At 40.4% G+C, this 13582-nt stretch overlaps 1 protein-coding gene across 2 annotated transcripts in view; it reads left to right on the top strand.

The window, feature by feature from the left end:
- Positions 1-13582, top strand: part of ULK1 (unc-51 like autophagy activating kinase 1) — an 84434-nt gene that overhangs the window by 60618 nt on the left and 10234 nt on the right. For both annotated transcript variants that reach the window (XM_056533183.1, XM_056533184.1), the window contains 10 exons: positions 457-514; positions 724-810; positions 1386-1508; positions 2460-2611; positions 2965-3048; positions 4475-4737; positions 5213-5400; positions 7995-8110; positions 11344-11481; positions 11580-11767. In XM_056533183.1, coding sequence (XP_056389158.1) covers positions 457-514; positions 724-810; positions 1386-1508; positions 2460-2611; positions 2965-3048; positions 4475-4737; positions 5213-5400; positions 7995-8110; positions 11344-11481; positions 11580-11767 — 1397 coding nt within the window. The remainder of the gene's footprint in view (positions 1-456; positions 515-723; positions 811-1385; positions 1509-2459; positions 2612-2964; positions 3049-4474; positions 4738-5212; positions 5401-7994; positions 8111-11343; positions 11482-11579; positions 11768-13582) is intronic.

Raw genomic sequence — 13582 nt, 5'->3', positions numbered from 1 at the left:
CAAGCAGTAGCATTCTAATGAAATAGCGGTTAAAGGGGTATTCTCAACTGTAGAGGTCAGTGGGGCTATTGAACATTGCCAAGTTCGACATTCACCCTGGGGACAATTTTGTCCCCATTCTCACGATTGGTGGGCGTCCCAGTGACCGACCTGCATGATCTCCTTGTTATCCCATATGCTTTAGCAAGTGTTCTGGATTCCCCGTTAGCAAGCACCAGATCGTAATAGGGGCAAATACTCCCCATCCCTGGGCCTGCTAGAGGACAGGGCTCTGGGCGGTAGCCCATTTTACCCTCGTTATAATCCACTGTTTGCATTGTATTTTCTATTGTTTAGCATTTAATTGTTATTTTTCTGCATTTGTAGTGTGTCATTGCAGTCAACGCAAAGCTGTTGAATTATGTAGTGCCTTATGTAGTCAGCTTTATAATAGCTAAAACTGTTTTTCATGTTTAGGGGATATCGCAGAAGCTACCACAAGCAAGCCCATCCAAGATACTTTAATGTATAGTGGGTAAGCAAACTATCCTTCTAAGTCAGACATTCTACTGATCATGTATCTCAATGTTAGTAAAGTATGACCTAGTTATGTAATCTGGTCACATAGTTTTGATATAATCAGATGACATATCATTGTTTGCCCACAATAGCTGGGCAGAACATTTTAGAACTGACGTTAGATTCTTTTAAGGTCTTCATCCTTATTTATTTACTTATTCACAGTTCTCTGTTGACATCTGCTGGTCTGGAGAGCCGAGCTCGAACACCCTCACCAACGCTTCCATATAGTTGTTCCCCCAGTCCATCTAGGTAAGTGCTGAAAAGGATAACCAGTTTTAGTTGTATCATAGACATAGGATTTTTTTTTTGTTTTTTAAGTTTTTCAATGGGCAGATCCATTTTATTTCTGGGGGATTTAAACTAAAGTAAAATTTAATCACTTTGAATCATTTTGCACACATTCTGTCAATATCCCCATTAAAAGGTCCAAAAATGCTGTATGGTCAGGCCATGTAAAAATATAAAAGTATCTTAACTAATTAACATTACCAAAAAACCCTGTACCAGAAACCTTCAGAGAAAGATCAAGCCCTCTGTGTATACCAAAATGACTCCAGATATGTCTACGCAGTATTGAATGGAGGCTAATGCAGAAACTCTTACTGAATGAATTATACTACAGCCATAAATATGAACATCTTATTATGACCATAACCTTTGAGGTAGCTATTGGGCAATAGTTCACACTAGTTATAGAACCTCTTCTTGGCTAGGTAATGAAGTAAGCCTGGTTATCTTAGCTTATTATTTATGCTTTTATATTACTTATTATATTAAGCTGTTTACCTGCTATAGCTGATGGTGTGTTGCTTTCTCCACTGTAGAATGTCTCAGGCCTCGGTCAGCAGATATGGTCAATCTGTGCCCATTCCAGTCCCAACTCAAATTGACAATTATCGGAGGATTGAGCAGAATTTGCAGTCCCCCAATCAGTACACCCCACAGAGGTATGTATGGAATATGTCTGTATGCTAAGAGAATCACTGTTCTTTTTTACTAGACTGTCTGTATGCATGTATCTCATTAGAGGGGTGACAGGGTTAATAGCGCGAACATTTTCTTATCTGACACCTGTACTAGCCCACAATGAAAACCGCTAACTAAAGGTCCTATTTACTTGTAGCAGTTATTGTTACAACCATAACTAGAAATTATCAATATATATATATATATATATATATATGTTTTATTTTTTTTATTTATGCAAGCAAAAGAATTACAGCAGCACACTGCTAGCACAAAGCTATATATTAAATATGACATGTTTAACTGAGCAATATTGCTATGGTGAAAAATGCTTTGCTTACCATTTGGCCAAATAGTGTGTACCATCCCACTACAATAAGGTGACCTCATCGTGGTGGTCACCTTATCGTGGGCACCTTATCGCAGCAGCGTGCACCGGTATACTTATTTCATACAATGGTTGTGTATCAGAATGTGCTGACCAACTTCTACCTTTTTTATTTTTTATTTATGTATATAACAAATAAGTAGCCACCTTCTAACTTTCCTTACTGCACTGTATTTTCATCAAATATGCAAACAAAATTGTTTATAATACATAGTTGTAATGGTGGGAACATCTATTTTATGGTCATAGAAATTTCAGGAGTGGTGTAAGATATTATTAACCTTTTTATTGCCTTCTTACTTCCTTGTGCTAGGCACTTAGACATAAATGTTGCACAGCACCTAATAGATTGTATGTATCAGTATACTGGCTGGGTTGTAAAGTAGGCCAGATGAATTGATTAGCCTAACCATTAGGCACTACTGTGTGTTTGTTGTGTATATTAAAAGGTAACTAAATGATACATCCTTTCAGTTCTTGAACACAATAAACATGTTTTGGTTCATTATATGTTATTCTTCTTCATGGAATGCCTTTGTTTTAGGTCAGGCATGGTGCGTAAGTCCAGCAGTGCCAGCCCCCTTAATTTCATGAGAGCAGGAACATCCCCTCCTTTTCCTGGAGAAAGTGCCTCTGCACCAACAGCTAGGAGACTTTCTTTTGGAGGAGCAAAACCATACATTCCCTCTCCACAAGGTAAGCTGGTTCTTACACTACTAGTTGTTCTCTTATGACGAGTTGTAAATTAAAGGTAAACCTATAAGCAAGATATTTACAGTATACCTAAATGTAAGTAGTGTCAGTCAGACCTTTGTAAAAAATAAAAAAATAAATAAGATTTATGGTGAAGGCTTTCGGTCCACTTTTACCATGTTTACATATTTTGCATACATAGAAAAAAAACGTTCTACCACTTACTAAGTAACAACAAAATATGATTAAAAAAAGCTCACGAAAGCTGCCATCTTGTTAGAAAATGTTTTCCATTGGTATAAGCTTTATATTATCTTTTTGCTTATAACTCTGCTTTGTTTTCATGTCGGTGACAGTGGGCACTATTCCAGAGCAGCCAATGCAAAACATCAGCAGAAGCCCTGGAGGAGCAGAACCCCGAAACCGGAGCCCTGATTATGGTGTGTATAGCATGAGAAATATAGTGATGAGGAATGATTCTCTATCTGCATAGACATGGGGGCCAGAGAGAGAGGTTTTCCTATACTGATACATTGCAACAAACATCCTTACAAGGTGTGCACAATCCACTACTGATATCAGCACATACAGCATTTGTGTATGTGGTAAACATTGTAGTGTTATTGTGACTCACTCAGTGACTCAGTCCGTAGGTCACGCATGCACAGACATATTTGTTGTTAACACACACTGGTGTTTTTTCCAGTACTAGGGTAGGAACAGCTTGAGATTTATACAATACAAGTTGGCTAAGGGAGAAGAACAGTTACAGATGTACACTTGGCAGATTGTAGCTGCGTATGATGAAATGTAGTTATTTATCTGTATATGAGGAAGAATTGGGAAATTTATTTTAAGGAAGCCATGTCTTAGTGGCATTTGTTCAGTCTTCTGTTAAAGGAGAAGTCCCATGCCGATCAAAACAGAAAAACCTATCTGCTATCTGCACAGAACTCTCCAAAAGAGCGCCCCCGCTTTGGGCTGGGGATGTGATGCACCACTCTGTGGGAGAGTCCAGGGCTCCGTACAGGAGACCGCGGAGGCCACAGCGCTCGGATCCCCCCCGTGATCTCCTTACGGAGCCCTGGCTCTCCTACAGAGTGGTGCGTCACAACCCCCGCCCGAAGCTGGGGCCGCCACACCCCCTCCATATATCTCTAAGGGAGAGCCATTCGACTATCTTTGGCTCTCCCATAAAGATATATGGAGGGGGCATGACGTGCTACTCTGTGGGAGAGCCGAGGGCCCATACAGGAGATCGTGAAGGGCCTCAGGATAGAGGATAACTTTTTCTTTACTGATTGGCATGGGACTTCTTCTTTAAGTATAATGGGCCTCAATCACTATTGTAAAAATGTTGGTGCAAGTATGGGGAAATACATTTCACTTTATTTATAGATGTTTTCTTCTGTATTTGTTTTAACCCTGTTCAACCATTTTCAGCAAATTTTCCCAAAAGAGGGTATTGTTTTAAAAAAAATTCACAATCCGAGTGATTTATGAAATTGTTTACCCTGTTTTTGGCTTCTTTGAAGGCTGAAATTTTTCACTTTAAACAGAGAGGTTAGATAAATGAAAACCACCAAAGATTCAAAACTTGTATAAACACATTCATGCATATGAGGGGGAAAAAAAACTAATGAAAATTCAATATAAAAAGTGAAAAAATGAAAAAACCTGGTACATGATGTGTAATAACAAATCTGACCATCAGCATATTCTGTGTTCTTATCTAAACTAGTAGTTTAGGGTTAGCTATAGTAAGGAATGGATGTGTTAAGTTTTATTTTATAAGGGAAAATGTCTGCAGCTCTGCAAGGAAAACATAGGTGGTAGAGTCTATAATCATTTATATATGTTTTACAGGTATTTCCGTACCTGCACAGAATTCTTCTAGAATGGGATCTCGTCTTAATAGTGCTCCAAACTTGTCCGACCTACAACCAAGCAAACAAAAGATTAAGAAACAGCTATCAGATCCTGTAATACCTAGAGATGTCTTCACAAAGCCAAGTCCCCCACAGCAGATCCATGGCCTACAGCCCACCCGACCCCTCAGATCATCCCCTAAGCTGTCTGAATTTATGCATAGGAGCCCCCTTCCAACTATCCTGGGTTCACCTACAAAGGTAAAAAAAAAAAAGCTAAATCCTTAAAGGAATAGCTAAATGCATTTTATTTGTTTTCAAGGAAAATTTAAAGGGTGCGTGTCATAAACATTTTTGACATATTCTAAAGTCATGTCAAAAGTTTTTATCGTTCAGAATCTAAATGTTCAGACCTCAACCGTTTACTTCCATGAGTGGGGAGAGAAGTGCTTCCCCCACTCTGTGTCTATGCAAGTGAGAAGGTGTCATAGATTTTTATTATGAGACCATCTAGGTCAAGTGCCACAGCTGGGAGAGAGAATGTAGTAAGCATGCACTTCTCACGGCTCGTTCACACTTTTCTCCCCATTCGTCCAAGTGATCGATTGGGGTCTGAACACTTTGACCTTGATTGATCAAAACTTATACTTTATTTAGAACTTAGAATAGATAAATATATTGTTAAGAGATCATAAATAAATTCCTTAATATTTCCTTCTTTGCTCACCTTTTTCAGAGCGTATCGCCATTTGAGTTTCCCAGGGGACCTAGTTCTCAGAATCTGCTGACTCTTCTTACTCATCAAGGAGTGATAGTCCCACCAACCCGAAACAAGACACTTCCTGACCTAAAGAATGTTGGACAGTACCAGCAAACTAACATGGGGATGCGTCCTGTGGAGGAAATGAAGGGGCCATTTGGCAGGTAATCGTGTAACTATATTATACTTTACGTTGATGTTAGTCTTTCACTGTGTACACTTATTCATGCTCACCACAAAGTTTAGTTTTTTTTTACTATTTTAAATGGGGTTGTCCTATATTTGTCTTTTGCTTATTTTTCCATTAGTTATGAAATGACCCAATCTGTTTGAAATACATTAGGCTTAGGGTTACACAGCCATATTTGGTCACTCCCCAGTAACTGTGAAATTACATAATAACACAGGCACAGCTTATCTGATCTCTTTAATGATCAATGATTTCTCATCCACTTGTTCTGCTTATCTCATGGTGAGTAGATCATTCCAATATAATCATATTTTTTATTGCCAACTGTGAAAATAAAAATTCAATGTTAAGAGATCATCAACTGTCCATTTTTTTTTTTTAAAGGGTACCTCTCATCAAAAAAACTTTTGATATATTATAGATTAATGTATGCAGAATAACTTTACAATTGCATGTTATTAAAAAAATATGCTTCTTTCTATTTAATTTTCCACTTTGAAGAAATGACCACTAGGGGTCTCCCTACCAGTCCTGGCAGCAAGCATTTCAGACTCATGCTGGAGTCCTAAACACTACGAGCTGCCAGTCTGCTTTGTTCACAAAGGAGAACACTCAGAGCTGCCAGCCTGCTTTGTTCACAGCCTGTTTGGCTGTGAACAAAGCAGGCTGGCAGCTCTGAGTGTTTAGGACTCCAGTATGAGTCAGAAATGCTTGCTGACAGGACTGATCGGGAAAAATACAATAGAAAGAAGCATATTTTTCATTAACATGCTATTGGAAAGTTATTCAACATTCATTAATCTAAAATATATCAAAAGTTTATTTGATGAGAGGTACCCTTTAAAGAAACCAAAGTACTTTACTATATGGGTACTACTTAGTATCACTATTTTATTTTATTAACCTACCCTTGATGTTGGTGCAGCCCTCTCTTTGACTTTTAGAAATGAGGTGTGACCTTTAATGTCAGCGTCAGCTAAAAAACCTACATCTCTTGGCATTCTCTGCTTTTCACTCTGCACATCTTTCACTAACATGTCAGCAAGGGGCTGGTACTAGTACTATTTTCTATAACTAAGCCAGCCCTTGAATTTTCCTACCATTTGCGTCAGCACATCAACAACCACATGATTACAACATCTCTAGAGTTTAATGCCATGCAACACATCACTGCACATCTCAATATTTTAGGCTAAGAAAGCCTCATGGTGAACATTTATTGTTATCCTTAACATGGACACATTTGTCATGCAGATTAACACTCTCAGACCTACTTATAAAGAGTGATTCCCATCTGTAATTTGGATATAGTACAGCATAACAAAATAAACTTCATGTACCATTTGTGTGTGCAGTGGATCTGCGCATCCTTTATAATACAACTAAATTATTAAAGGGGTATTCCAGGCAAAAACTTTTTTTTTTTATATATCAACTGTCTCCCGAAAGTTAAACAGATGTGTAAATTACTTCTATTAAAAAATCTTAATCCTTCCAATAGTTATTAGCTTCTGAAGTTTTCTGTCTAACTGCTCAATGATGATGTCACGTCACGGGAGCTGTGCATGATGGGAGAATATCCCCATAGGAACTGCACAGCTCCTGGGATGTGAGTCATCAGAAAGCAGTTAGACAGAAAACAGCAACTCAACTTCAAAAGCTAATAACTATTGGAAGGATTAAGATTTTTTAATAGAAGTAATTTACAAATCTGTTTAACTTTCCGGAGCCAGTTGATATGTAAAGAAAAGTTTTGGCCTGAAATACCCCTTTAAGCATGTATATTTTTTATTGCTGCTAGATAACAACTTAAAGGGGTACTCCACCCCTACCCCTATCCTTTGCATAGGGGATAAGATGTCTAGGGGCAGAGTACCCCTTTAAATTTATTTCAGAACAATGTGGTGCTCCCCTGGCCATAACTACTGCTAAATAACTATTAATAAAATAATAAACCTGCTATACTCTCCTCCTCCAGTCCCCCACAGCTGCCATGTTGTTGCTCCCAGTCCTCCCCAGGTCTTTTCTTCCAGGTTCCTGTGACATCCCAACCTTACCAGACTTGTACACTTAGCTAATCAATGGTCGCAGCAATGTCCTTCCTCAGTTAGTGTTTGACTAAATGGGCCAATTCCTGTGGGGTTAGGGTGTCGCAGGAACCTGGAAAAAGCAGAAACTAGTGGAGGACCAGGAGCATCAGTGTGGCAGCTGTTAGAGACTTGAGGAGGTGAGTACAGCGTGTTTCTTCATTTTACTCCAGCCATGGAGCAAAGTTTTGTATTCCACAGACAGCCCTTTTAAATGTTATATTATAGGTTCCATTAAAATTTGGATTTGACTGACAAAAAGGAATATAGTCCTTTTGGAAGGTCCCTTAAAGTGCATTGCTATATCTTTTTTAGCTACATTTAAAATGTAGGTAATAATCTGAGTGGTACATTTGGAGGGGTCCATAAAATTGTGTGAAATAATAAATGAAGATGCACACTCGTATATGGAGACTCTATTTCACAGAATACAGTGTCAAGTGCTAAGTTTTTGTCTTTTTTTAATGCCTGGTTTCTGCAGGTCGGTTAGTACTGGAAGACTCACAGATCTCCTCTTGAAAGCAGCATTTGGAACACAAGCTCCTGACGTTGGCAGTACAGATAGTCTCAATGCAGAGAAACCAATGGAGATAGCTGGTGAGTTTTCCTTTTTTTACTTAGATAACATTACCAGAAGGGATATTTCATGACATTTTAAACATACAGTGACCAGACCATAGTAATCCAGCTGTATATGACCCTTCAGTGCATGTCATGCTGATCCGAGATTTAGCCAGTCTCTAGTAATCGTCCTGGTGATCCAGAGGTTTTTTGGCTATCTATCGTGTCGCAGGTAATAGTTATATGTTCCCACCCCTGAGCCATCTGCTGTGATGTAGCTGCCATCCACCTAAGTTTGGGACATGTCTTGAGCATGGTCTGTACTGCATGTCTGCTGAATATGATTGCCCTCCTAAAAAAGGTATACAGACATATGCACTGTAATATTTCCAGGAGGCATTGCACTTGTCGACTCCAAAACATTGTACACAGTAAAAGCTCTTGTTTTACAATAGAAGTGAATGGTATGGCTTTGAATATATGGCATATTGCAAATATATTGTGTATTATATATTATGCAATTTTAGATCTTAGATCAGAAGGAAAACAAGGGTAAATAAAGGGGTACTCCGGTGGAACACTATTTTATTTTATTTTTTTAAATCAACTGGTGCCAGAAAGTTAAACAGATTTGTAAATTACTTCTATTTAAATATCATAATCCTTCCACTACTTATCAGCTACTGTATTCTACAGAATCTTTTCTTTTTGAATTTCTTTCTGTCTGACCACAGTGCTCTCTACTGACACCTCTGTCCATGTCAGGAACTGTCCAAAGCAGGAGCAAATCCTCATAGCAAACCTCTCCTGCTCTGGACAGTTCCTGACATGAACAGAGGTGTCAGCAGAGAGCACTGTGGTCAGACAGAAGATAAATTCTGGAGCATATAACAGCTAAGTACAGAAAGGATTAAGATTTTTAAATAGAAGTAATTTACAAATCTGTTTTACTTTCTGGCACCAGCTGATTTAAAAAAAATGTGTTTTCACCACTAGAGAACTCCTTTTTATTAGCACCAACACAGCACCACACCTATCCTAAGGTTAAATGGAACTGAGCTACAATAATACACATAACCTGGGGACAGGTGTGGTGCTGTTTTTGAAAGAAATCGGCTCTGTTTTCTTATCATTCCTATCATTCTGTTTTTGGAAAGCTCTTTGATCCAGGAGTCCCCTCTGGTTGAAGTTTGTTTCTTTGGGATACTGTACTTAGATATTTACAAAGTTTTAGTTTTTCTGATTTCTTGGCAGTATTGCTTTTGATATCTTGTCATTATAATTTGAATATTTCTCTTTTTTTATTGAATGAATAATTTTTTTTGCTGCAAATGGCACCAGAATTGTTACATTTATATTAGTAAATCTGGGCAGAGTTTCTATTTATTAATGACGCTGTTGACCAATAATGTAATATTCTGCTTTTCCTGTAGTTGTTACCCTTGATACTTTCAAAATGGAGATTTTACAAATGGTAGCATCCATATAAGATCTTATTTTCTGGTGCACCTGAGTTACATTAATACGGCTGTAGTACATATGATATATCTGTTTAAAGTGCATCAGACTTGGCTTCAGACTTAAAGGGGGTTATCTAGGAAAAAACTTTTTTATATATATCAACTGGCTCCAGAAAGTTAAACAGATTTGTAAATTACTTCTATTAAAAAATCTTAATCCTTTCAGTACTTATGAGCTGCTGAAGTTGAGTTGTTCTTTTCTGTCTAAGTGCTCTCTGATGACACATGTCTTAGGAACTGTCCAGAGTAGAAGCAAATCCCAATAGCAAACCTCTTCTACTCTGTGCAGTTCCCGAGACAAGCAGAGATGTCAGCAGAGAGTACTGTTACCAGACAAAAAAAAAAAAAACTCAACTTAAGCAGCTGATAATTATTGAAAGGATTAAGATTTTTAATAGACGTAATTTACAAATTTGTTTAACTTTCTGGAGCCAGTTGATATAAAAAAAAGTTTTTTTTTTCCTGGAATACCCCTTTAAAGTTGTGATCTGCAGCCATGACAGGCTAAATAACCCAAGGCCTGTATAGAAGTAGTAGTCTTCCCATTGTGTGTGGAGATACATTCGGTGTATCATCCATTTTATTTTTAGACCTCCTTCCTTTCTGCTGCCTTCTGAGTACTCTTCTCTCTAGTCCACAGGATTCTTTTTGTAACCATATCATTTTAAAGCATGCTATATATTGATTTACTGTCTGTTGTGCATCACCATACAACAATTGAATTGAACAACTGATCCACTGGAGAATAAGGTAGGGATCGGCCGATATTCACGATTTTGGACATTATCGGTATCGGCAATTACCTTGCCGATATGCTGATAATGCCCCCCCCCCGGCCAGAGACCACCGCCGCCGCTGCCCCATTGCCTCCCCCGTCCCCGATTTTATAATTACCTGTTCCCGGGTCTGCGCTACTTCTGGCTCCTGCGATGTCCTGCGCCATTGCTGTGCGCTGCGCAGCGCAATGACGAGTGACGTCCTCTACGCGACGTCACCGTCCATGTGCACAGTGACAGCTCAGGAGCCAGAAGTAGCGCAGACCCCGGGAGCAGGTAATTATAAAACCGGGGATGGGGGAGGCAATGGGGCAGCGGTAGTGGTGGTTGGACTAGGGAGGACCCCAGGACAGGCAGGGGGAGAGAAGCAGGTAGTGGGGGCGGTCTCTGGCCCAGCAAAAGCCGCTGCAGTTAATTGATTTAAGGCCCGGTTTTAAATCCTTGATCTGCAGCGGCTTCTGCGGGGCCGGGGGTGGAGGTAATAGCTGATAACTTATACCAGAATATCGGTATAAGTTATTGGCTATTGGCCTGAAAGGTCCCAGATTATCGGCATTGGCCCTAAAAAATCTATATCGGTCGATCCCCAGAATAAGGTATGTTCACATATGCAAAAAAAAACAACAAAAAAATGCCTCACTAATGCATAATAAATTAGCAGTTTCCAGCTTCTAGTAAATTCAATGGGGAATGCTTAAAACGGCGTGAAAACAGACAATGAAGTCAATAGGAGCTTGAAAAAAAAAATAACTAGAGAAGCTTTCAAAAACACTTTTACTGCCAGTAAAAACATGCAAATTTGCAAGCTGTTATGGGGGCTGTTTTTCTAGGCAGCTTTATTAACCCTGTGAACATGTCCATAATGTTCTATCCTATGAAATATCAGTAACTTGAGCTGTAGTCACATGTTCAGTGAATGTATATAAATATATGTCATCTAACAAAAATCCAATCCTCTCTGACTCCTGTTTAGCTCCAATAATTGGTTATGGAGGGAACCTGCAGTGTGGGGCACAAGGCTCTGTCAGTCCCGCTACGGTCATTTTCACAGTGGGTTCTCCTCCCGATGGCATGACGCCTCCTCAAACAACGCGCACACGACTCTTCTCAGGTACTTTGGACCGAGTGTCTGTATATTATTACACTCTATTATTATTTCTCGTGGACACTTCATACATTTGTCTTCTTCCTTTTTTTTTGCTCTCTCAGTGGGGTCCTCCAGCTCGCAGAGCTCCGCTGGCTCATACACTGGAAGACATCTTGTGGTCGGCGCAGGTGGGGAAACATTTGAAGCCCCCTCAAGCCTTAGATACGCATTCCCTGACACTGGAATGGCAAATGCTGAGGGCATTGTAATGTTTGAAGTGCCTGAGCTTCCCGAAGAGACTCTGATGGAGGTAAGAACATGGAAATGGCTGTGGTAGGTGGCAAGCTATAACCGAAAAGCAGGGAAAGTCATTTGTAATGAGAACATACAGTATCCTATTATGGTTTTTGTCCTTTCTGTCTATATTAATAGTCATGTTTGCTGTGCACACCCTTCCAGACCTAAGGATGTCAGGGGTGGGCAGGACCGAGCCCCCAGAAAGTTACAAGTGAAAGATCCCATGCTCATCCAGATACATGGGAAAGATGAGTCTGTGATGACTTGACTAGTTCTAGTGCTTATTCAGCATGAGGAGCAATTCTTAGGTCATGTTTAGTCAGGTGCCGCATACACGTCTTCTCTTGTATAACATAGGCAGTTTCTTCTTAAAGGGGTACTCCGCTGCTCAGCATTTAGAACAAACTGTTCTGAATGCTGGAGCCGGCGCCGGGAGCTCGTGACGTCATAGCCCCGCACCCCTCATGACGTGTCACGGCCTCTCCCATAGACTTGCATTGAGGGGGCAGGACGTGATGTCATAAATGGGCGGGGCTATGACGTCACAAGCTCCCGGCTCCAGCGTTTGGAACAGTTTTTTCCAAACGCTGAGCAGCGGAGTACCCCTTTAACCTCCTGGTTCACTTTATAAGTGATTATTATGGGAATCTGGAGAATTAAAATGACTTGTGGTTAGATAGATTTTTTTCCCCCTTATTGGGGTCAGAATTTGGAGAAAGAGTGCAGTGTAACTATTTCTGCCTTGTGGGTATACAGTAAATCATAGGAGCTCTGTATGCTATCATCTTGAGAAGTTCTAAGAGACTTTCTTTTAACTCTAACATAAACAGAAATAAAATGGCAGATGTTTAATGACAGCCAATGTAAAAATAACCATCCACTTTGTTATCATTGTAATAGCACAGGGCAGAGTATGACCTTTTTATTGAAGCTTTTTATAGGAAATCTACCAAATAATTTCCTCTGATCCTTGAGGATAGTGAAGTATTACTTTATTTGTGAGCAGGCTAGGACTGCATTTCTTTCTTTACTTCCAGAAGTATAATCAGGCACCGTGTGTAATCCATGTAGCTTTCTGTGCTTACACATAGCATTTAAATATACAGTGGTCCCTCAACATATGATGGTAATCCGTTCCAAATGGACTATCGTTTGTTGAAACCATCGTATGTTGAGGGATCCGTGCAATGTAAAGTATAGGACAGTGGTCTACAACCTGCGGACCTCCAGATGTTGCAAAACTACAACACCCAGCATGTTGTAGTTTTGCAACATCTGGAGGTCCGCAGGTTGAAGACCACTGGTATTAGAGGTTGTACTCACGTGTCCCCGCCGCTCCGGACTGTCACCGCTGCCCTGGATGTCGCCCCCCCATCGCTGTCGCCGCGTCCCCGGGGTGTCCCCGACGCTCCGGCTAGGCCTCTGCCTCCCTGGCATCCTCGCTCTCCGTCGCCCCCATCACGTCGTTACGCACGCCGCTCCTATTGGATGACGGGACGGTGTATGCAGCGACGTGATGACGACGATGGAGAGCGCCGCCTATGCAGGGGATCCCGAAGAGGACGCGCCGGAGCACCGAGGACAGGTAAGTGATCGTCAGCGGACCACACGGGGCACCGTAAACGGCTGTCCGGTGGCAGCTGAAGAAGTCTGCGCTGTCGGATAGCTGTTTATGCGATGGCCCCACATACAAAAGCATTGTCTGTTGATGCTGCCTTCAACATGCGATGGCCTCAGAGAGGCCATCGTATGTTGAAATGATCGTATGTCGGGGCCATCGTAGGTCGGGGGGTCACTGTATATAGTAAAAATGCAATATTACTGAAAA

The sequence above is a fragment of the Hyla sarda genome, chromosome 1 (assembly GCF_029499605.1).
Source record: "Hyla sarda isolate aHylSar1 chromosome 1, aHylSar1.hap1, whole genome shotgun sequence".
In the NCBI taxonomy this organism is placed as follows: domain Eukaryota; kingdom Metazoa; phylum Chordata; class Amphibia; order Anura; family Hylidae; genus Hyla; species Hyla sarda.
This window is presented reverse-complemented; position numbering and strand designations above follow the sequence as displayed.